Here is a 22335-nt window from a genome sequence, read left to right on the forward strand (position 1 = left end):
CAGGCAGGAAACCCCAATCCCTCGGGAATTTAGCCAGCCCGCCCTGTCCTGGAGTCAGACTCCAGCTCTCTGAATTCAATTTGACAGCTTGTCTGGGACACTTTCTAAGTAACCATTATCCTTCCTTTCTCTAAGTAAAAGGACTGTTATTTCTTTTCGTGGGTGTGCTGTGTGAACTGCTATTGCACACGTGTGGCTCACACAGTGACTAGGACACACTTTCCTCAAATTATTGGAAACAGTTAGCCCGTTTCCTAAGACAAGTGTAAATTTGTTCCAGGATAATAAGGCAAAAGACTGAGTATCAGTCCACTGCCTTATTAGAGGTGGGCCTATTCCATCAGAGGAGGAATTTTGTGTATGTAGGTTTTACTTCTTTGAGGATTCTTTTGAAATAGACACAAACAACAATATCTTCCAATGATCATTCTCCCCAGTTTCTGTGTTAATTGATGGATTATTTTAATGAAACGCATCACCATACATCCCACTGTGGAGGGAACTCAGATGTCCTCAAAGCTACCAGAGGTTGTGCAGGCCACGGGCACAACTAGGGGTGACCACCTAGAGTTCAAAGGAGCCTGTCTTCTGCCTGGGAACAGGGCCATCCTGGGGTTTCTTTTAATTACTCAGACCCAGTTGAGTCACCACCATAACCTGAGGGACTGTGAGGTGATCACCTGCCCTTCAGTGTTTTCCTATTGGAAGATCATCCAGATTCAGCTCTGTGGGACCGCTAGAGACAAGTTGCAGAACTGTCTGGATCCCCCTGGAGCGTAGAGGTGTGATAGTTTTGCTCAGTAATACAGCTTTGCCCATTTAGGTTCTGACCCAAAGACCTGTCCTTCAAACATGACTTGGTTCCTGTCTACTCTATCTTCAACCACACTTTGGAATAATGTTTCCCCATTCTCCCTTTGCCAGGTATACCTTTCATCCATCTCAGTCCCCACCCCCAATCCATATTCTAGGAAACCACACTCACCCTTTAGGGCCATGGTCAGATCAGACAGCCTCGACCTCATTACGGTCTTGTCCACCCTTCCCCAGGATGCTTTGCTTATACCCACTGTTTTACCAATACAGCATTCAATAGATTCTAGCCCAGCAGTCTTCTGTCTTGTGAGATGGGAAGCGTCTTGAAGGTAGGGACTATTGGATGGACGGATGAAAATAATAGGCAAAGTACCTTAAAATGTTCCCCAGCAGTCTGGTGTAGAACTAACCCTTTGAGATGTTTCTACAAGGTGGATGTTTTGGCTCTATCCACTGCAGCTGCTGGTGTGGCATTGCCTTTCCTCCCTACCCTGCCCTAAATTTCCATTGCATGGGACCCCAGGGTGGTTCCTTGGAAGCTGTGATCAGTCCCATCCCTGAGCAAGGAGGGAAGACTGATAAAGAGCAGATTTCAATCACAAGATGATGGCACCAGAGCCCCTTCTTGGCCCAACCACCACAGGATCCTGCTGTCAACTGGACTCCACAGGCCCTTCAGGTCTCTGCCCATCAGGAGGAGGCTGAGGACACGCCAAGCCGAGGAAAGGTGACACTGCAGGGAGAATGTACCTTCTGCTCAATTCCACCTTCCTTTCTTAACTTATGCCCCAGACAGACAGGTGCCAACATTTGTTAAGCACCTACTATGTGCCAAGAAATTTCCTATTCACTTCACATTTATCCTTCATAAAACCTTGTTAAGTTGGCACTATGATTATTCCCATTTTACCTGAATCACAGGTATGATTTTAAGCCTGAATCACAAAGCTAGTATGAAACAGAAACAGAAGAGAGCCTGTTCCTGTAGTCCCCTCCCCACCTAGGCAATGGCAAGGGCTCCAAAATGACCCTTTCCTACTCCATCTACCACCCCCATCATGCATTTCCCCCAGATAGCTGATGTTGTCTAGTTGCTAAGATATATTCATCTATTGACTCCTGCTACCATCTAAAAAATCAGGAGCCTGACCCAATGCAATCAATCTCATTTGCATTTCAAGAAGCAATCTAGCAATTTAGAATTTTAGAAATTCCACTATAAAGAGGTTGTTTGCCAGGTGGAATGGAGCGGTGGTAATGGAGCTGCAAAGTATTTAAAAGAAACATGCTTTGTCCATGCTCATCAGTCAAATTCTTTCTTTCTATCCATCTCTGGAGAGAGAGGGAGAGGAAGCTTCTTCCATGCCACATGGAGACAAATGGGCTTCAGACATCTTCTAGTGAAAGGCCAACGTATAGGAAGCATCATTTGTGGTGGTTTCACAGATTTTTTTTCATTGTTATGCTTTATAATTTATATAATTATACACATATCCTTTTGTGTTTAATACTACATTTAAGAGGATAAAGAAAAAAGAGATTTAGAAAAGAAAGTATTATATTGAGTAACACTCTATCAATAAGAATTTCAATAAACTGAATTTAAGAAACCATCCAGGCACAGTGGCTCACACCTGTAATCCCAGCACTTTGGAAACCCAAGGTGAGAGGATCACTGGAGCCCAGGAGTTCAAGATCAGCCCTGGCAACACAACTAGACCCCATATGTATAAAAAATAAACAAAAGTAGCCAGGTGTAGTGGTGTGTTCCTATAGTCCCAGCTACTCCAGAGGCTCAGGTGGGAGTATTGCTCGAGCCCGGGAGATCGAGGCTGCCATGAGCCAAGATTGCACCACTGCACTCCAGCCTGGGCAACAGAACAAGACCTTGTTCTCAAAAACCGCAAAATAAGAGTGGGGGTGGATAAATTCAATAAATTTAATAAATTTGTTATTTGAGGGAAATAAAGTTTCCCTCAAATAATTTCATGGGTCTATCAGTTTCATGGGTAATCCTCTGCCTCTGTAAGCTTCATAAACCCTTGGTTCCCAAGGAGAAGAAGGAAGAGATGTCAAAATCAACTTAAAGCATCTTAAAGACACGTCCAGGATGCTCCAGCTGCCCCACCCTGCCCCATGTCCCTCCATAAATTCACCTGTGCCCTTGGTAGATGAAGCAATGAGGAGAACGTTGGAGATGAACACTTGTGTTCTTAGAATAATCTCCTTCCATTGCTCTGGAATGTCCCACCCCTGCACTGCCCCAGTATTGAGGGCCAGGGCTTCATCCCAGTGCTTAACTGGAGAAGAAAGGCATCTTCCTGCCACTACAGAGTTCGCCTCTTCTCACCCCTGTGCCAGAAGGCTCCAGGCCAGGCACTGCTCCTGGCTACTCAGAAGTTCCCACTTTGCCCTTTCTGCCTTCCCTGGGCTGTCTTTGGTCTTTCTGCTTATCAGAGCTGCCCTTAAATGCACCCTGAATAAATCAAGACCCTCGTAGGCGCCCATATGCTCTGCACCATTAATGATGGTGACAATGAATGCATGAGCCCTGCTACATTTTAGTAAAGGTGACATTAGGTAAACCTCCAACTGGGGCAGGGAACTGGTGCCAGGCTGTGGGACTGTTGCTGGGGGTCTCCAGAGCACCCTCCCCACTCGTTTTCATTGGACTCAGCCCAACAATGACTCCTCCTGCACTTCCAAGGAGGGGTTTTCATGACCCTGAGTGCTTGGCAGGGTAGATTTCCACTACAGTTCTCAGTGGCAGTTCACATCCACTGGGTGGGCCGTTTGGGTTTTGCATGTCTTCTAATTTATCTGCAGACTCTGAGATGTTACTGTTTTAGGCCTACCATCTCTACCAAGTTTCGCCTTGACACTGCACACTCATCCCACTCCAGACGACAGAGCGAGGACTCCAGATGCAGTTGGCCTTGCTTGATGCAGCTTCATTGCCATTGCTTGGTTCGCAATAGAAGTTAAAAGTGATCCCCGTTGGCTGTTTAGAGGAGAAGGGTCCCAAAATACTTTGGGGAAAAAAAAGGACAGGCCCATAATTCTCTACTGGGGGCCACCTCAGTACAGAGTGTTCCAAATGTGTTGATTCTGCCTAATATACTGATTTAGAAATTCCACCACATGGAGGTTATTTGAGGCGATTGGTAGCTGGAGGGTATTTAAAAGAAACTTGTTTAACCAAAGTCTCATCAACCAAATTCTTTCTTTCATCTATCTGGAGAGAGAGAGACAGACAGAGAAGCTTCTTTTGTGCCAGACAGAGATCTATGAGCTTAGGGCATCTTCTAGTGAAAGGCCAATGTATAGGAAACATCATTTGTTATTTTAATATAAAAACCTTTCTAATCCCTTTTTATAGATTTAATAACTCTCTCTCTTCAGAAGCCGTTATCTAAGATAATAAAGAGCATATTTCTCATGATATATCCTTGTTGGAGAAAAAGTCTTTGAGGAGGAAATATGGAGGCTAGAAACACTATCCAGGATGTGAGTGGGCTTTTTCTTTCTTGTCTCAGGGATCTGTAAGATGGAGAAGTTTAACATGGGTCAGGTGTGGTGGCTTACGCCTGTAATCCCAAAACTTTGGGAGGTTGAGGCGGAAAGATCACTTAAACTCATGAGTTCAAGATCAGCCTAGGAAACATGGGGAGAGTCAATCTCTACAACAAATAAAAAAATTACCCAGGCATGGTGGCATGGGCCTGTGGTCCCAACTATTTGGGAGGCTTAGGCACAAGAATTGCTTGAGCCTGGGAGGTCAAAGCTGCAGTGAGCCAAGATTGTGCCACTTCACTCCAGCCTGAGCGACAGAATGAGGCCCTGTCTCAAAATAAAACTTTTGAAAAGAGGCTTAACATGCCTCTTTGATAAAGTTTAAGTTCTTGTATTTGGCATATTCTAAAGAAAAGATGGTAAAATTAAGTGGGACAATTATTTTATCTGTCAAAATCCAACACACTCTTTAAAACCCGATTGAAGTCCTATCTGCCTCGAGATACGTTTTTCTTCCTCCTTAAGACTATAGTCTCCTCTCGGAGCCTCACCTCATTCACAGGCTATTTATGGACCTAATTACAGATTACCTTGTGGTCTTTAATTGTGAGTTTTCTCCTGGCTCTTTTCTTCCAGCCCTGTAGATATTCAGTAAATACCATTGAATATTTACTCAATCCTGCTCCAATAAAGGAAGAACCAGAAGAAATTAGCTTTGGTTGACACAAGAAAAATTAACTTCTTATGTCTCATGAACTAAACTCTGAAAAAGAGTATCAGCTAGAGTTCTATAGGATGCTTTAGAATATAGAAAGCATTTTTTTTTTTTTTTTTTTTGAGACAGAGTCTTGCCCTCTCGCCTAGGCTGAAGTGCAGTGACGCTCACTGCAAGCTCCGCCTCCCGGGTTCACACCATTCTCCTGCCTCAGCCTCCCAAGTAGCTGGGACTACAGGCACCCACCACCACGCCGAACTAATTTTTTGTATTTTTAGTAGAGACAGGGTTTCACCATGTTAGTCAGGATGGTCTTGATCTCCTGACCTCGTGATCCACCTGCCTCGGCCTCTCAAAGTGCTGGGATTACAGGCGTGAGCCACCACGCCCGGCCCTAGAAAGCATTTTCATATGCATGATCTCATTTATTCTCAAAAGATCCCTGTGAGGATCCAGTGTGCTATTTGCTTTTCCAAACTCTTAAATTTAGGAATAATCATACCACTCTCTCCTGCCCCTGCCAAGTATCTACCTTTTACAGAGAGGTTCACTAAGAGGTTCAGAGAGTTTAAGTCATTTGCCTCAGACCACACAGCTCATAACTGACAGAGATGAGAGGCAAAGCAAGGAGTGCTGACCCCCCAGCCCAGAGTTCTTTCCTTTGCAATGAGCCATTTCCCTATTTGGAATGGATTCATGAGAAATTATGGAATTTCTTCCCATGAAGATCTTTAAGAGCCCTTAGTAACACCACAAACAGTCCTATGCTTGATAAGTTTTAGGTATCACTCTTCCAAAGAGATGAAAATCATTCTTGGTATCATTTTGAAAAATCTTTGAGCTTAATAAGTCTTTGGCCTTTTGGGCCTGTCTGCAAAATAATTATCAGCCCTGCCCAATATACTAAAGGAGGTTAGAGATAGGCAGTTTTTTGCTATGAGTCATAATTTCAATTTCTATTAAAATTCTTACATGGCCACATATGCTTCCTCTCAGGCTTTGGGCCTCTGGGCCTGTGCTAATTTGCATGTCTGGTTTAGATAATGTCTGAGGTCCTTCCAGTCTGAAAGGAGCCTCTGATTCTGTGATATAATAAGTGAGATCACATTCCACCTTCCAAGACTTGATGGTTCTTTTTCTTTTAACTACTGTGCTCTGTCTGATGTGTGGATGCACAGCTCAGGGACTGAAGTGTTTCCTGCTCACCTGCCAGGCCACAAAAGAAGGAGTGCTCTTGGCCAGGTGTGGTGGCTCACGCCTGTAATCCCAGTACTTTGGGAGGCCGAGGTGAGCAGATCACCTGAGGTCAGGTGTTCAAGACCAGCCTGGCCAACATGGTTAAACCCCGTCTCTACTAAAAATATAAAAATTAGCCAGGCACGGTGGCAGGCACCTATAATACCAGCTACTCAGGAGGCTGAGGCAGAAGAATTGCTTGAACCCGGGAGACGGAAGTTGCAGTGAGCTGAGATTGCGCCATCGCACTCCAGCCTGGGGGACAAGAGCAAGACTTCGTCTCAAAACAAAACAAACAAAAAGAAGTAGTGCTCCTTCAGCATGAACTCACCTGTCCACTTCTGCTATACTGACCCCAGAGACTTGTCCTTTCCTGCAAAGCACTTCAGACATAGGTCAAAAGGCAAATCATGGGAAGTGTCGGGATTTTACGTTTCTTGATTTGAATGGCCATTCTAATTCAATGTGAATCCAAGACCACAGACTTGACAATCACCTGATTCAAAATATGCGAAAAGTACTTGAGTCTTTAAAATATGGGGTTCCTCTTACCTTTTACTATTACTCTCCCAAACATCAAAGAGATGCTGTCAAGTTTCTTAGCTAACTTTGCTATCCTACAACATAAAGCAACTCTCACTCATAAAAAACTAATTAAAAGGAATTGGCTTTCCAGAGGGACTTTAAGACCAATGTCGGGCAATCTGTCACTTTTCAAAATAAAATTATGGAACTATGTAGAGCTCTATTTTCATAATGTTAGATCAAGTCTTTGCTCAAATTATATATTTTCAGAGAAGCCCTCCCATCCCTGCACTGCCTACTTCCCTCCCCTGGTTTTCTCTTCTTCATAGCATTCATCGCCTTCTAATATACAATGTAATTTACTATTTGTCTTGAATGTCAGCTCCACAGAGGAAGGACGTTTGTCTAGCAATTGTCGTATTCTCAGCACGTAAAAGTGTCTGGCAAGATAGTAGACATTCAGTAAAACTTTGTTGAATGAATAAATGTGTGGTGGGACATAAGGCATCAATTAAATCCAATAAGTTGGTGATGGCGAGGGGCAAGAATGAGTTTTTGAGAGAAACAAAGGTGATTAAGATACAACCCCTCTTCCTAAAGATGATCACTTAGCGAGGGACACAAGTGTACAAAGAATTACACTCAAAGGCTAAGCAGGATACGGGCAGTAGACACAAGACAACTTACCCGCGAGCCTTGATCTGCAGAACTTTGAAAGCAAAGGACACACAAGCTGAATGTTACACAGACCCAAGAGTGTATCCCCTATGGCCAAGGAGAAGGGCAACCTCGCTGTGAACATCGCAACCTATGAGGGTCGGAGCAGGGCAGAGGGGGTTGCGTATAAACTGCCTCTCATTTATCCTCAAGCCTGATTACCTAAGTGAACTGTTATGTTTTCTTCTTCCTACCTGGAATCCTCTTAAACCAGAGGCAGATTTGACCTAAGAAGTATGCAATTTAGTTGCGTCTACATGGCCCAATATGGAAGGAAGTTTTGGCAAACACCCAGTTAATCTAGTCAGTATGAATTGCTTCTCCACATGAGGCTGGCTCAAAAATCCCACTTTGAGGCCTTATCAAAATAAATAGGTCATTTAGACATCTGTGTCACTTAGACACAGAGCCTGTGGGAGAAATGAAATAGAAGAAGGGTCCAGGCTCAGCAGGGAGCCTCACGTGGCCATGGCAAGGCTGTGCCCAGAGAATGTGCCACTTCACTCTCCACGCTTTTCATATTTAAAAGTCAGCCATTTCTTCCAAGCCTTTTTCTCGTAGGTCTTTTTTTCCCTTTGCCCATCTAATATCTTCAACAGTACCTCCATTATGCTCCACACAGCAGGGTCGGCTCCAAGGCAGAGGGGCTGTTGGATTCCAGGACAAGATCCTTGAGCAAAGGAAACCTGATCCAGGATGTTTTTTCCCTGTGAGTTCCAAGTTTGGGGAAAGCGTTCCCTGGATATTTTCCTCCTTCCAAGGTCTCAGTGGATGCCAAGCTCCTCTGTTGCTCTTTGGGATGTAAGATGCCGCTGAAGTGAAGGTTTAATAGCCCCTCTAGAATGGTGGGATGTAGTGAGGACTTGGTCCTGAGCTTCAAGGCCAGGTGGGCAGTGACGCTGGCACCTGACAGTGGGGGAGGAAGGAGGATGCTGGGTAATGCCTGGGCCTAACAGCCAGGCAGACCACCCGTAGCCATCAGCCCTCTCTGTCTTCTGGGGTGGGGTTTCTCAAACCAGGGTCCAGGAGAATAATCCACCTCTTCTTTTAAAAGAAAGCCATGATTTATTTTATTTTATTTATTTTTATTTTTATTTTTTTGCTTTGGAGACAGGATCTCACTTTGTCACCCAGGCTGGAGTGCAATGGTGTAATCGTAGCTCACTGCAGCCTTGAACTCCTGGCCTCAAGTGTTTCTCCCACCTTGGCGTCCCAGAGTGCTGGGATTACAGCCCTGAGCCACCACACCCAGCCTGAGAGCCAAGCTTTATTTAAATTTGCTAATCACTGTTCCGGGAGCACATGAATCAAACTGTCCTTCATCCTTTATATCCCTCGGGCTTCTCTTCCTTTTCAAGACCTTCCTCAATGGGCTTGGTAACCTCATCTCACCAAGATAAGCATGGTAGAGGGGCAAGCAGGATGGAATAGACTCCATGTATATGGTGTGTATTTTTAAAATCACCATTTATCACATGCTTATTTAATCCTCATAGCAACCGTAGAAAGCACCTGTTATTAATGCTTTTCAGAGAAGCAGAACTGGAGGTTCAAAGCAGCTGAGCAACATGACCAAGGTCACTCCACAAGGCCAATGGCAGAGCTGGGATTTGAATCCCAGGTTAACTGATTTGAACTCCCATCTCCTAACTGCCAAAATAATCCCCAGGCCCACCAGAGAGAAAGGATACCTTCGTGATGACATCCTAAGCCCTGCGTCTACTTTGCCTCAGGGCGGGGCTGAGGGCGGGGACTCCGGCAGAGACTGCAGCAGACGAGAAGCTGGTCCTGAGCTGCGGATTGGGAAGGTTCGGGCAGCGCAGCAGGTCTCACAGGTGAAGCACAGGATGAAGGAACGCTTAGAGGAGAGCAGCTTCTGCAGGGTTGGTGGCTGGGAGAGGCTGCTCCTCCCCAAAGACTGGACCTATTAGAAGCACAGGACCTCCGACGGAGATGTGGTTTTAGAGGATCACCTAGTCCAGCCCTCTACCAGTACATGTCATAATCTGTCGGACAGCCCAACAACAAAGACCACCGCTCACCTGCAGGTTCTTCCCTGTTGGAGTCTGGGAGTGAATCTTCCTCCTCATGGGCGTGGCTCTCTTGGGAAGTTGAGGGTTTTGGGTCTCAGGGCTACCACTGATTTGAGCATTTCTCCTGTGCATCCTCACTCTTTCAAGAAAGGAGGTCTGGATCTGGCTACCAAATCCCCCTGCTCTGCTGGGAGCATGAGCAGCCTTGCCCATTGCTCGGCTGAAAGGTCTGCATTCAGAAGCCAGGCTTTCCAAGGATAAACAGGGTTAGGTGCTGCCAGCCTTCTCCGCAGCAACCAAAATTCAATGAGAAGTTTCAGGGAAAATTCACCTTTTTCCACCCAGTCATTGAGAGCAAGGTTTTATGACACAGGGGATGAAGAGAGAGGCTTTTGTGGGCTGATGTCGCTGTGTTGCTGGCCTCTGGTCAGGTCACAAGGTGGAGTGCTGCATGCTGGCGGGGACGTTTGGGCTTTCAGACAGCTGAGGCATCAGAGCAGAAGGAAATATCTTCCCAGAGATGTTTGGCCATATTTCTAGGACCAGGTTAAAAGCTTCACACAGAAGCTGAGTTAACATTAGTATGTCTATGAGAGGGTCATGTCCAGAAACAGCTTTTGCCTTCCAACAGAGACTTTGCAGAAAAAAATCTCCATGCTCATATTTCTCTACCCCAGGAGGCTCTCCTGGAATCTAAGAGGCCATTTAGTGTCAAATTCAGCCCCACTAAGCATCACATAATGGTGATACTGTTAAGGACATCATATATGTGAGGCTGAATTATCCACAATGGCTGGCAATGTCTTCATCCTCCAGACTGAGGCTCTGGCCTCTTTGCTTTGGCAAGAGTTGATCTCAGGACTGCCTGAAACCAGAAACTCCAGGCAAAGCTCTTTGGGTCACTCTTCTGAAAAGGAATCACAATAATAAGATCTGTTATCTTGGTACTCTGTAAAGCCAAGGTGTCAGCCTTCACAACAGTGAAAAGTTAGTTTGTCAGAACCGGGGTGTGATTGTCTGCTGATTAAGCCATCTGCCACCATGGAAACGGACCAAGATCATCAGCTGGTGCACTGGTGCCGACAGCCACATTTTTACACACTGGGCCTTTGGCTGCCACCTCAAGTTTGTCTTTCCAGAAGTCAGTTCTCGGGAGGCAGACTCCAGGCACCACATTCAAGAGGGCCTCCATGCACACTCAGGCTTCTTCTCATAGCAGGCACACCCTGCCTGAGCCCCACTCCATGCGCTGACGGAGAGTCGGGGCAGGAGCTCTCATGCAGCCAGGTGTTGGGCTCTGCAAGGGGGTTTGTGGGGGGATGTGAGCCACTGGGTCAACTCCCTGGTCCAGGCTTCTGCATTCAGGTTATAGACATATCTCTGTGTGTATGTTGGGGACTAGAGATGACCACACTGCTAAATTTTTCTTGAGTGACTTTTAGTAGGAAAAAAATATGAACCCTCACTTCAACAATGACATTGTTTAAAACACATAAAATGCATACCACTTCACCAAGCAGCATTCAGGCCTTGACTTCCCTGTGGGAACAACTTTTTAGCCTATGCCTCATAAATAGGTGGATTGTGGTCCACTCAGAGGGGACACAGGAGTGATGTAGTCTGTACCCCTCAACACCCCAGATGGAAATCTTATGCCCGGAGGCTTAATTTCGTGAAGAAGTCAGGGTGGGAGCACTGGGTTCTCTTCAGTGAGTGATATCATGAACAATAAGAAGAATTGTGTGTACGTAGCAAGTACAAGAAAATATTGGCCAAGTTTATTCATTCAACAAATACTTACGGTCTACTAACTGTGTGTGGGGCCCTGTTCTAAGTGCTTGGATATATCAGAGAACACAACAGAGATCCCTACTCTTATGGACCTGATGTTCAGGAGGGAGGGAGATAGGAACCATAAATGACAAATACAAATTAATTACTGATTAAATTATGTGATAAGTGGAAATGGAAGAGCAGAGGAAGGAGGATGAGGGAGTTGTGGGGAGGAGGGAAATAATGTGGATTTGGGAGGCTGCCCAACATGTTTCTGGGTCTGAATATTTTTGGTCTGTGATACAAATCATATTCTTCATTGCTAACGTCCACTGAGGCCACCTCTGTGCTGGGCACTATGCTGGGTGTTTACTTGGGTATCTCATTGACTCTGCAAGGCTGGCCTGGTTCTTCATACCCCTAGGGCAGAATGCAAGACTTTAGTTCTTGGCCTTCTACATCTTCATGCTTTTTCTTTGGAGCAGAAATTGCTCTGAAAATGCTGGGTTTAACTTAAATCTTACATTGACCAGATGTCTCCTCGAGCCCCAGAGCCTACGGAGTGCTTTTGTTAAACCCCAGAGCCAATGGGCTCAGGCTGTCCTTTGTGCAGCCAGGTACCAGTGGGAAGATTTTCCGTGCAAATACTTGGGAATGAAAAAAGAAATGAGAGGGAGGCCTGTGGTCTTTGCTACTCTGACTCCACAGGCTGCTGGGATGGACATTGGATGAGACACCAGCTTAGGGCATGGCCTGTTGCTATTTATGACTCTGTTACTTCACAGTGAGAGCACAGCTCAGGCTGACTGCTGGGTGGCCTCTGTGTTTCTGTCACTTCCTTTTTCACCTATGTGAGGACTGTAGCATTGATTGAGACTTCCAAAGTCCTGTTAGCCAGGCTTCTGCCATCAGATGGGCCTGTGGGCACATTGCCCCATAAAACTCTGCCTCCTTCCTAAGGCCCTGGGGCATCACAGAAAGATGGGCCTGCCAAGCCACTGCTCCGATAAGGCATGCCTTTAACCAGGCTCCATCACTCAGAGCTACAGGAAAATCCCACGGACATCTGCCCTCTGTTGGTGACAGGGAATCCCATCATGCATTCAGATTTTCACATGCCTGCTCTGTCCCTGGAACTAGAATAAGAGAATAGGGAGAAAAGCCGATAAGAAGTCAACGATAACTATAGCCATGGCCATAATTTGGGCTCCAAAAGAGATAATTCTGAGTGGTTACCAGATAGCTTTCAGAGAGGGTTGAAGCCTTCAGTAGACTAATGATTGAGTAGAAAAAAATGTTTAGAAAACTTGACACAGATTTTATCCATGCAGTAAGTCAGAAGTCAAGTCAGAAGTTCAGATGACCTGTACGATTCCTGGAATTTAGTGTTTTTGTTTGAATGTGTCACTTCTCTTCTACTTTCTGTTTTGCTCCCACTAGAATTATCTCCTTCCCCCAGGCCCTCGGATCCACCCCACATACCACCACAAGCTCATTCTTCACCACACCCTGTTTTCTAGTATGGCTGCATGCGCAAAACCTCCATTAGTTCCCACCTGCAACGCCAAAGTCCCAGAGTTTGCTGAGCTACCATCAGCGAGACCTTGAACATGCCTCGGCCCTCTCTCCTCTCCCTCCACATTGCTCTACTTCAGTGGTACAGCTTCTCCCATGGCTGTCTCTAGACCTCACCTTGACATCTCACCACCCACCTCTGCCTTGTTCCTGCCTGATGCACTCTTCCCTCTCCAAAGAGTCACCCGGCCCTAATTCCACTCACCTCTCCATCAACCTCCAGGAGCCCTTTATGTGTCCTCCACGCCTTAGGCACATGACCCGTGTTTCCTCACAATCACAGTTACCCTCTCATACTCACATGCAAGGACGAGGAACTTGTTTCCTATTACTTCACACCCGCTCCCTGGCCATGCACACAATACAGTGCAGAAGTTGGTCCCAAATCTATTACCAGAGGCCTAAGCAGCAGCCTCCTCCTGCTCAAAGAAAAATGTTCTGCCGCTGCTGACATTGCACTTTCTCTGCAAGACATCTCAGAAAATGCCCATCAGAGCCTTCCACCTCATTCCAAGCTTGCAAGCAAGCTGGTCTTTCATTTGTCTTGTTTGTTTTTAAGCAAGAAGAATCCCTTTAGAGGAGGAATTAGGAAAGAAAAAAAAGTCAAACAAAAACAAAAACAGAAGGAGTGGAGCTTTGTCTCTCTCTTTTGTCCCCTGCCTTGCCCTTCCTCCCTATCCCATCCCCCTCACTTTCTCTGTTGCTTTTCATGCCAGTTGCTAAAGACTGTAATTTTAAAGCTGAACTAGCTTTTCCAGAGCCTTGAGGAATGTGCATCTGCACGTGGATTTTTCCACAAAAAAATTGTCCGTGTCTTTTGGATCTTCTTAGCCAGAAACAATGAGGCCAGGCACTCAGAGTCCATCCGTCTTCCCAACTCTTATTCTAATTTGTTTGAGAGGCTCAGAAGGGGCTGAAGGGCGTGGTTGTCTTTCACCCTGTCAGACTCTGTTGTTTGGTGAGGTTTGTGCTCCATTTGTCCGGATGGTTTTTATGGTTTCTTTGTTGTTCATGGAATAACTTTGAAGGTCATAATTCTGTATCCTCAAGCTCCTCTGCTATTCCTGCTCAATGTCTCAATGGGACTCATACCACGAGAAAGGGAAGGAAGAAGTTTCCAGCTAGTTAGTTAAGCAATTTCTCAACATGTTTGTGGAAGCATGTGGAATCTTTCAAGAAAGAAGTTATGATCACAAAAGTTCAGATTTGAGGAGTATTCTCCAAGACAATCGAGAAGCAAGCCCTTAGTCATGCCCAGGTGGGGAGCAGGTCTCTATCCACTCATTTCCTGATCCAGCCCCTTTCCCAGCCACATTTCTGGCCTCTTCCCTTTCTCTGCAGTCATCAGCCCAGCCCTCTCCACTATCAACAGAAAAGCCTGAGACCCCTCAGAGAGCCTGGAATGTGCTCCCACCGCTGTGATGTCGTCCCACATCATCCATGTGCTGAAATCAGGGGCTGGAGTTGGCCCCCAGGAATGTCACGGCCATGGGCTTTGAGACACTCTTCTTATGGGCCTTTCACCCAATCCAGACCTTGCCTGCTCTTCAGAGCTGCTTGAAGGATTTTGCTACAGAACTATGGACATTTAAAAAATGTCTAACCTTGTGTCAATTTATATTTGTAGAAAGCTTCATAAGGTGCTTTTCCATATGTTATCTCATTTGATCATTTCCACAACCCCATAAGGTAGATAAAACATAAATTTTTATTTCCATATTAAAGAAAATTGAAGCCCAGAGGAGACTTTTGATTCATCCCAGGCTTCACAACAAATAGTGTCAGGGAGAGAACTTGAACCAATCCTCTGACTTCACATTCAGGGTTCTTCCCATTACTTTGGCTCCCAGATAAGACTACAGTCTTCTCAAAGTCAGAGTGTTAATGTTCCAACCCCAGGGGGTGAGTACATTTCCAGAATTTAGGGATGCTTTAAAAGCCATTGCTGAATTGAATTTTATTTCTCCTGATCACTACAGATAATGCTCATGCAACTTTTCTGAGAAGCAGGCGATGCTAATGTGCCCCTATTTGTTATTGTTCATTAGACCCTTCTTATGACTCAGTCAGAAGAGGAGCATGGGGCAATAACATGAATTCTGGCCTCAACAAAAGTAAGTAAATGTTTTATAGTTCTTTGGAGGAAAGCATGTTTCTGAGGACGGGGTTGGAGAACAGGATCATGAGATACAGGAGAGCAGCAAGCATTTGTTTCCCTGCTTTTTGAGTAGACATCAAAATTATTTGCCAATTTAGGGCCTTTCCATGATACCAGTCCTTGAAAGACGACATGGGATTTTCGTTTAGATTTTTGAGTTTTGTTTCATTGCACTTGGTTTTAGAACATTGGAAGTTTGAAGGTTTTCTTGAGACAAGGTTCTGTACCAATGAATGGTCACTGTCACTGGGTTTGGCTTCTGTTATTTAAACCCAGATAATGACTCTCTATAACTTTGCTCCCATAACTGTTGAGGCTAAGTCATACCAATTTCCCCATCCCCCTTGATACTGAGTAGACTTCCTCATATCATCATCTCACCACTTGGTGAAGAAATTGATGTCTCAGAACCCTGCCATCTCCTCAACAGGTTATCTTCTGTCCCTGATAAGGAGATGCCGGGGGGTCTGGGACATCAGTTTTTCCACCAAGTGGTAAGAAGATGATATGTCGAAGTCTACCCAATATCTCCCAATAAGAGAATAAGGGGAAAGAATGACTCATGAACTCCTGTACCAGAAATCAATCTTGCCATGCCTAGGAAGCAAAATATGAAGCACATGAACAGGTGGTAAAGGGAATTCTTTCAAGAAAGAGGTTGGGGTTACAAATTAATGCACAAACAATAACTGAGACCCCTTCCAATTATGTGTATTAATTATTTACTTACTCTGCACATGACATTTGGCAATATAAGATTCACAAAGATGAATCAGATATGCACTGGTCCCATAAATGGAAGAGAGAAATCACACACACGCAGAACTCCTTTCATCTAGTTGGTATCAAGGAAGGCTTTGTGGACCTGGTAGCACTTGAGTTAGCTCTGGAAGGAGAGGCAGGATTTGGACCTGTGGCGATATAGGCTGGGGAAGACATCAGCTTGGCATGTCTGACAGTCAGTGAGGATCTCAGGTTCCTGGAGTTTAGGATGTGTGATGCAGAAGAGGTTTGGAAAGGTAAGAAACAGAATTGTAAATGATGCTATGAAGATAGGCTTTAGTTCTTTAGGCAATGAAGAGTCACTAAGGTTTTGAACAGTGACGCTTATGGTGGGTTGTGGGGAGACAGAAGAGTAATGAGGACACTAGTCAGACTAAGCCACAAACCATGCAAGAAGCAATACAGATCTGCGATGCAGAAGTGATCGTGAGAATGGAAAGGGTGTGTGAGAGATACCAAGGCGGAAACTCACAAGACAGGGACACCAGAAAGCAGCTATCTTTGCTCAGATGTCACTTTCTCAGTAAGGACTTCTCTAACTTTCCAATTTGAAAATGAAATCCACAGCCTCAGTACCATCAGTGATGCTATACTGTTGGTTTACTTTTTAAAAATTTGAAAATGAAAAGGTGACATTTAAGCAAAGACAAAATTTTAAGAATTTAAAAATGCATTTATTATTGTCTCTCCCATTGGAATGCAAGTTCTACCATGAACTGCTTGTTCATTCCTGAATCTCCAGCCTGGAGAACAGCGCCAGCACATAGTAGATTCTAGGTAAATGTTTCTAAAATAAGATGAATAAATGAGTCAGTGGAGAGTGGGTGAAGGAATGAGTGAGAAAGCACATCTGTCAAGACGTCTCGCTCCCCTCGGGGAGCTGGGTCCTACTCACTGCATTTCTTTCCCTCTTGCCACAGGTCCTCCCCTTGGAGGGGCACAAACAATCAGTAAGAATACAGAGCAACGGCCCCAGCCAGGTACCTGCTCAGGATATGTAATCTCTCCTTTGCTTCCTGCACGGTTGTTGATTCCACATGGTCAACTGATGGAGGGTTTAAACAATATACCACATATGTTCTCTCTTATTTCTTTCAAAGAGGGTCTATCTTTGACCCTAATAGTCCTGTGAATGAAGTAACAGGTACTGAAATCAAGTGGAGACTTGTTAAATATGAAAGGTGAAAGGAACTTGAAGATGAACTATTCCAATGCTTTATTTTGTTAAATAAAGAAACTGACGCCCAGGGAGGTGAAGTGACTTGCTAAAAACCATACAGCTGGTTAATGAAAGAAATAGGGCTATAATCCCAGATCCCCCAAATTCCTGTCCAAGCCTTTTATGCTTCACCAAACCTTACTTTCAGAAATATCCCCATCCTGTGATGGGTCAGCTTAACAATTAAGGCAGAGGAACTTTTAAAGCCATGGACCTGGAGACTCCGTATTGGGGAGGAACTTGGAGATTTCTGGGTCTATCCTACCCTTACCTCTACCTTACTTGTGCTTGTGGTAAAACAGGGCGTTGACTCTCTAGCTGGGCTCAGTTCCACTATCTGACCCAAAGTCTGCCTCCTGGAATTTCCACTCAAGCTTTGCCTTCTGGAGAAGCCTTCCTCCTGCTTTCTCCGAAATCCTTTGCATATCTGAAGACAGCTGCTGTGCCCAAGCCCCAGCTCCTCTCTCTATCTTTTTATGTGATGCAGCTGAGATGAAGTTCTGAACAAGTCATTTGCTTTGGGGTAGGCGAACATTGTTCCCCAACTCCACAGAAGGCAGAGCAAGAGAAAATCAATCGACATTTCACCTGGAAGGTTAAGAAAAAATTTGCTGACTGTGGATCATAAGTCAGATGTAGCGAGTTTTAAAGACTGTCCAACAACAACAAAATTATGCATTAGGCATCACCTGCCGAAAATAGTTATCATATTAATGGTGTGGATGAGAAAAGATGGTCTCAATGGGCTTAAGGACTTTTGAAGTTAATTTATGGTTCTAAGTAGAAACCTAAAAATCATATCGATATTTTTAAAATTCCAATTATAGTAGAAAACATAGCAAAACTGTACAAAATACATGACAATTTTGCCAAGTCGAGACCCAGCTCTCTACCATGATTTCCTCAACTAACAAAAAAGGAGATAAACCTCTCACCTAAACCAATATTGCAAAGACTTTTTATGGCTAAATAAACACATACGTTTTGAGTAAAGTGAGATTTTAAGAATAGTCATTCTATAGCTAAAATATACACTCTGGTTTGTGCTGGCATTTCTGGCTTGTGTGACGTTTCAAATCACAGAGTGTTATACTAGAAGAAAACTGAGGAATCCAGTAGCCCAACCCACTCATTTGGCAGATGAGAAAACTGATTCCCAGAAATTGTCCAACAAGTTATTTGTTTATCACATAGCTGGGGCTAAAACCCAGGCTGCTTGGTTTCTAGGCATGTGTTTTTCATGCTACATTTAAAAAAAACAGATTAATAATGTTGTATTAGGTAGAGCTATTAAAGACCAGTAACCATGAGGCCTGCTTTAAGCTCATGGAGTCAGCTGTCAGTTGTATCATTGAATATTATCCAGTTCCTTTCCAAATGATTTCTTTGTTTTGCTTTGGGTAATGACAACATTATCTGCATATTTTAGATGCCAAATAAGAAAAAGTAATCTTGTTCCTATTCTTTGTTGTTTCTGTAATTATTGAGATGAAGACCACAAATGTCATCAAGATCTTTGAGATCTGCAAATAAAAGCAGTAAAGTTTTCTGAAATCAGTCTTTCCTGTGATCTTGAAATAAAAGTATAAACGCTTATGGTTTTCTTATGGTTGGTACAGTTGTCATATTTTTAATAACACTGAACCAAATTTCCTTTTTTTTTATTTCCTTAGATCCGTATCAGATCCTGGGCCCGACCAGCAGTCGCCTAGCCAACCCTGGTGAGTTTACCTTGGCCTGCAAGCCTTTTTTGCCAGAATGTTTCGTAGCTTTGTGAAATCACAGAGACTTCTGTCCTAAGTCCAGACACCTAAGTGGGGAGTAACATGCACCTCTTTCCTTGAAATGTTCAATGTCTGTTTCTGGAGCATGTGAACAAAAGGTCAGGGTTTATTATGAGGTGTCAAGCTTCGTTAGCTGAGGATGCTTCCAGGAATAAACACATCAGCACTGCACATGTGCACTTAGGTGTAGATAAGTAATAAGTGGCACAGGTAGGCGTTTCAATTGGAGAAAATGAGGAAGAAAGAAAAGAAGACAACTCCACTCAGCTCTCAGTTGTCTCCCGCATGCAAGGCACAAGTTAATAAGTATTCCAAAGTGTTTTATTTGTGGTTTTAGAAAGTGTTGCCAAGTTATCTGGCCTTATAAAAGAGATGTGCCCCAGAAAAGTTGCAGATATAGTCAATTTGACCTTGTACTTTAAAGATTTAGTATCAAAAATAACTCTCAAGAGGGTCCTTCTAAACCAAGTCCATCGAGATTGGGAGCTAGCAGGCCCTTGCCGTAGTGTGGCCCACTCACCTTCCCGTCCCAGGGACTCTGCCTACCCACTCCCTAGTGCCCGGACATTCCTGCCAGAGGAGAAAGAAGCCACCCAGCATATTCTGGGTATTTTTCTCTCTGCACAAGTTCTCTGTAGAACTTAGAGCTGCAAGCCAAGCTCTAGGACCTGCCAAGGGCCAATCCAGGTCCTGTCCATCCAAAAGCTAAAGCTCATGGTGCAGCTTCTCCCAATGACTCCTACAGTCATGCCTTGCCCCTGACTCTTTATTGCTGACAGAGAATTCCCTGGGGGCCTGACCACTAATTAGAGATCAGACAGTGATTCAGGCCTTTCTAGATGAAGAGATTCAAAAGCCTTGCCAAAGAGGTTGAGGGGGGATGTGGCTCGCCCAAGATCACACAGCTAGTTCTGGGCAGAGTTTGCACCTCACTTCCCACATTCCTTTTACCAGGCCTTGGGGCAAAGCATCTTAGGATCTAACCTCACTTATTGTACCCATCTCCAAGGCAAGCAGAAAGGCAAATCAACAATGACATAAGAAGGGCTTGTCAAGTCGATCCCAATGTCAAAGGAAACAAAAGATTTCTTTAAAAGGATGAGAAGCTCCCTGCATTTAGGGAACTGGGTTCTGCCTTCTCTGGGCTGAGGTGTTCTGTTCTCTCCCGTTTGCCTAACGGCCTGCAGGAAGCGGGCAGATCCAGCTGTGGCAATTCCTCCTGGAGCTGCTCTCCGACAGCGCCAACGCCAGCTGTATCACCTGGGAGGGGACCAACGGGGAGTTCAAAATGACGGACCCCGATGAGGTGGCCAGGCGCTGGGGCGAGCGGAAAAGCAAGCCCAACATGAATTACGACAAGCTGAGCCGGGCCCTCCGATATTACTATGATAAAAACATTATGACCAAAGTGCACGGCAAAAGATATGCCTACAAATTTGACTTCCACGGCATTGCCCAGGCTCTGCAGCCACATCCGACCGAGTCGTCCATGTACAAGTACCCTTCTGACATCTCCTACATGCCTTCTTACCATGCCCACCAGCAGAAGGTGAACTTTGTCCCTCCCCATCCATCCTCCATGCCTGTCACTTCCTCCAGCTTCTTTGGCGCCGCATCACAATACTGGACCTCCCCCACGGGGGGAATCTACCCCAACCCCAACGTCCCCCGCCATCCTAACACCCACGTGCCTTCACACTTAGGCAGCTACTACTAGAAGCTTACTCATCGGTGGCCTTCTAGCTGAAGCCCATCCTGCACACTTACTGGATGCTTTGGACTCAACAGGACATATGTGGCCTTGAAGAGAAGACAAAACTGGATGTTCTTTCTTGTTGGATAGAACCTTTGTATTTGTTCTTTAAAAACATTTTTTTTAATGTTGGTAACTTTTGCTTCCTCTACCTGAACAAAGAGATGAATAATTCCATGGGCCAGTATGTCAGTTTGAATTCTCAGTCTCCTAGCATCTTGTGAGTTGCGTATTAAGATTACTGGAATGGTTATGTCATGGTTCTGAGAAAGAAGCTGTACATTTTCTTTATGTTTTTATGACCAAAGCAGTTTCTTATCAATACACGGGTCTCATTATGGGGTTCAGTATGACACAGAATCATGGACTTAACCAGTCATGTTCTGGTTTGAGATTTAGTGAAAATAGAGGTGGGAAGCTTATAATCTAGTTTTAGGAGGACCAAATTCAGTGGATGGCAACTGGAACATTGATTGTAAGGCCAGTGAAGTTTTCACCCAACTGGAATTTGATGGAAAGAAGGTTTGTGTGTTTAAGACGCCAAGGGCATTGCAGAATCCCTCTCAGTGGACAGTATGCACTCAGCTGACCACTCTCTCTAGAAATAGTCAAGATATGAACTAAGAAATTTTAATGCAAATACATACATTCCTGAAAGACGGGGAATTAAATAACTAATTTTTTTTTTAATGATGACAGTAGTCCCAGAACTTGGAAAAGTTGTAGGGATTTCTAAACTCAAGCAGATTCGCAAGCGCTGTGCGCTTGTCAGACCATCAGACCAGGGTCAACCAATCAGAAGGCAACTTACTGTATAAATTATGCAGAGTTATTTTCCTATATCTCACAGTATTAAAAATAAATAATTAAAAATTAAGAATAAATAAACGAGTTGACCTCGGTCACAAAAGCAGTTTTACTATCAAATCAATCGCTGTTATTTTTTTTAATGTAATTTGTACATCTTTTATCAATCTGTACATTTGGGCTGTTTGTATGTTTTTATAGCTGGTTTTTAAAAAGCATAATATGACTATAGCTGAAAAGGAAACAGGGCTGTTTAAGTCACTGACTTACGAGAAAGCAAAGCACTGGTACAGTTATTTAACAGGCATACACAAGCAAGGAAAGATAATCCATTTAGATCTTTAATGCTTTGGAAATGTGTGTAACAGTACTGCAATAATCACAGCTCTGGGAAAAACAACGAAACTTTCCCTTGTGGAGAGGAGGGATTTTCCTGCTCTATATATGCAACATATTTTTAGACATTAAAATATATATAATTTTGCAGGTAATTGTTGACTTTTTTAACTATATTAAGTGTTAAGCTGACAACTGTCAATGAAGACCATGTTGTAAAATAATTTGACTAAATAAATGGTTCCTTCTCTCAGCGCTGAGGACAATTTTCTTATTTACCGCCCCCATTAGGTCAAAGGGTTTTCCCTGGGGAACTTTCCTATTTACTTCTTGCACTATCAAGAATTTTTCAAATGTACATACTGCAGTACAGCAGAAGGTAAAAAAAATCAGTGTGGTTTTTCATTGTTGTTGATGATGTTTGTAGTGTTTTTTTGTGTGTGTTATTTAAATTTTCCTCCAGCCTAAAAGGGCTTTATAAAACAGCAGCTAAGGCCATGGATAAACCCATATGTAAGGACTGGAGCAAAGCGAGCTGGTCTATCCAGACTTGTCTGTGAGATTTAACTCTGCAGCCTCCCCCGGGCACTTC

General features: G+C 44.2%; 1 protein-coding gene across 5 annotated transcripts in view; it reads left to right on the forward strand.

The window, feature by feature from the left end:
• Positions 1-21996, forward strand: part of FLI1 (Fli-1 proto-oncogene, ETS transcription factor) — a 121995-nt gene extending 99999 nt beyond the window's left edge. For all 5 annotated transcript variants that reach the window (XM_063671610.1, XM_063671611.1, XM_063671612.1 and 2 more), the window contains 4 exons: positions 14952-15017; positions 16765-16824; positions 18737-18784; positions 20035-21996. In XM_063671610.1, coding sequence (XP_063527680.1) covers positions 14952-15017; positions 16765-16824; positions 18737-18784; positions 20035-20564 — 704 coding nt within the window. In that variant the 3' untranslated portion in view covers positions 20565-21996. The remainder of the gene's footprint in view (positions 1-14951; positions 15018-16764; positions 16825-18736; positions 18785-20034) is intronic.
• The last annotated feature ends 339 nt before the right edge of the window (positions 21997-22335 follow it).

The sequence above is a fragment of the Pongo pygmaeus genome, chromosome 9 (assembly GCF_028885625.2).
Source record: "Pongo pygmaeus isolate AG05252 chromosome 9, NHGRI_mPonPyg2-v2.0_pri, whole genome shotgun sequence".
In the NCBI taxonomy this organism is placed as follows: Eukaryota; Metazoa; Chordata; class Mammalia; order Primates; family Hominidae; genus Pongo; species Pongo pygmaeus.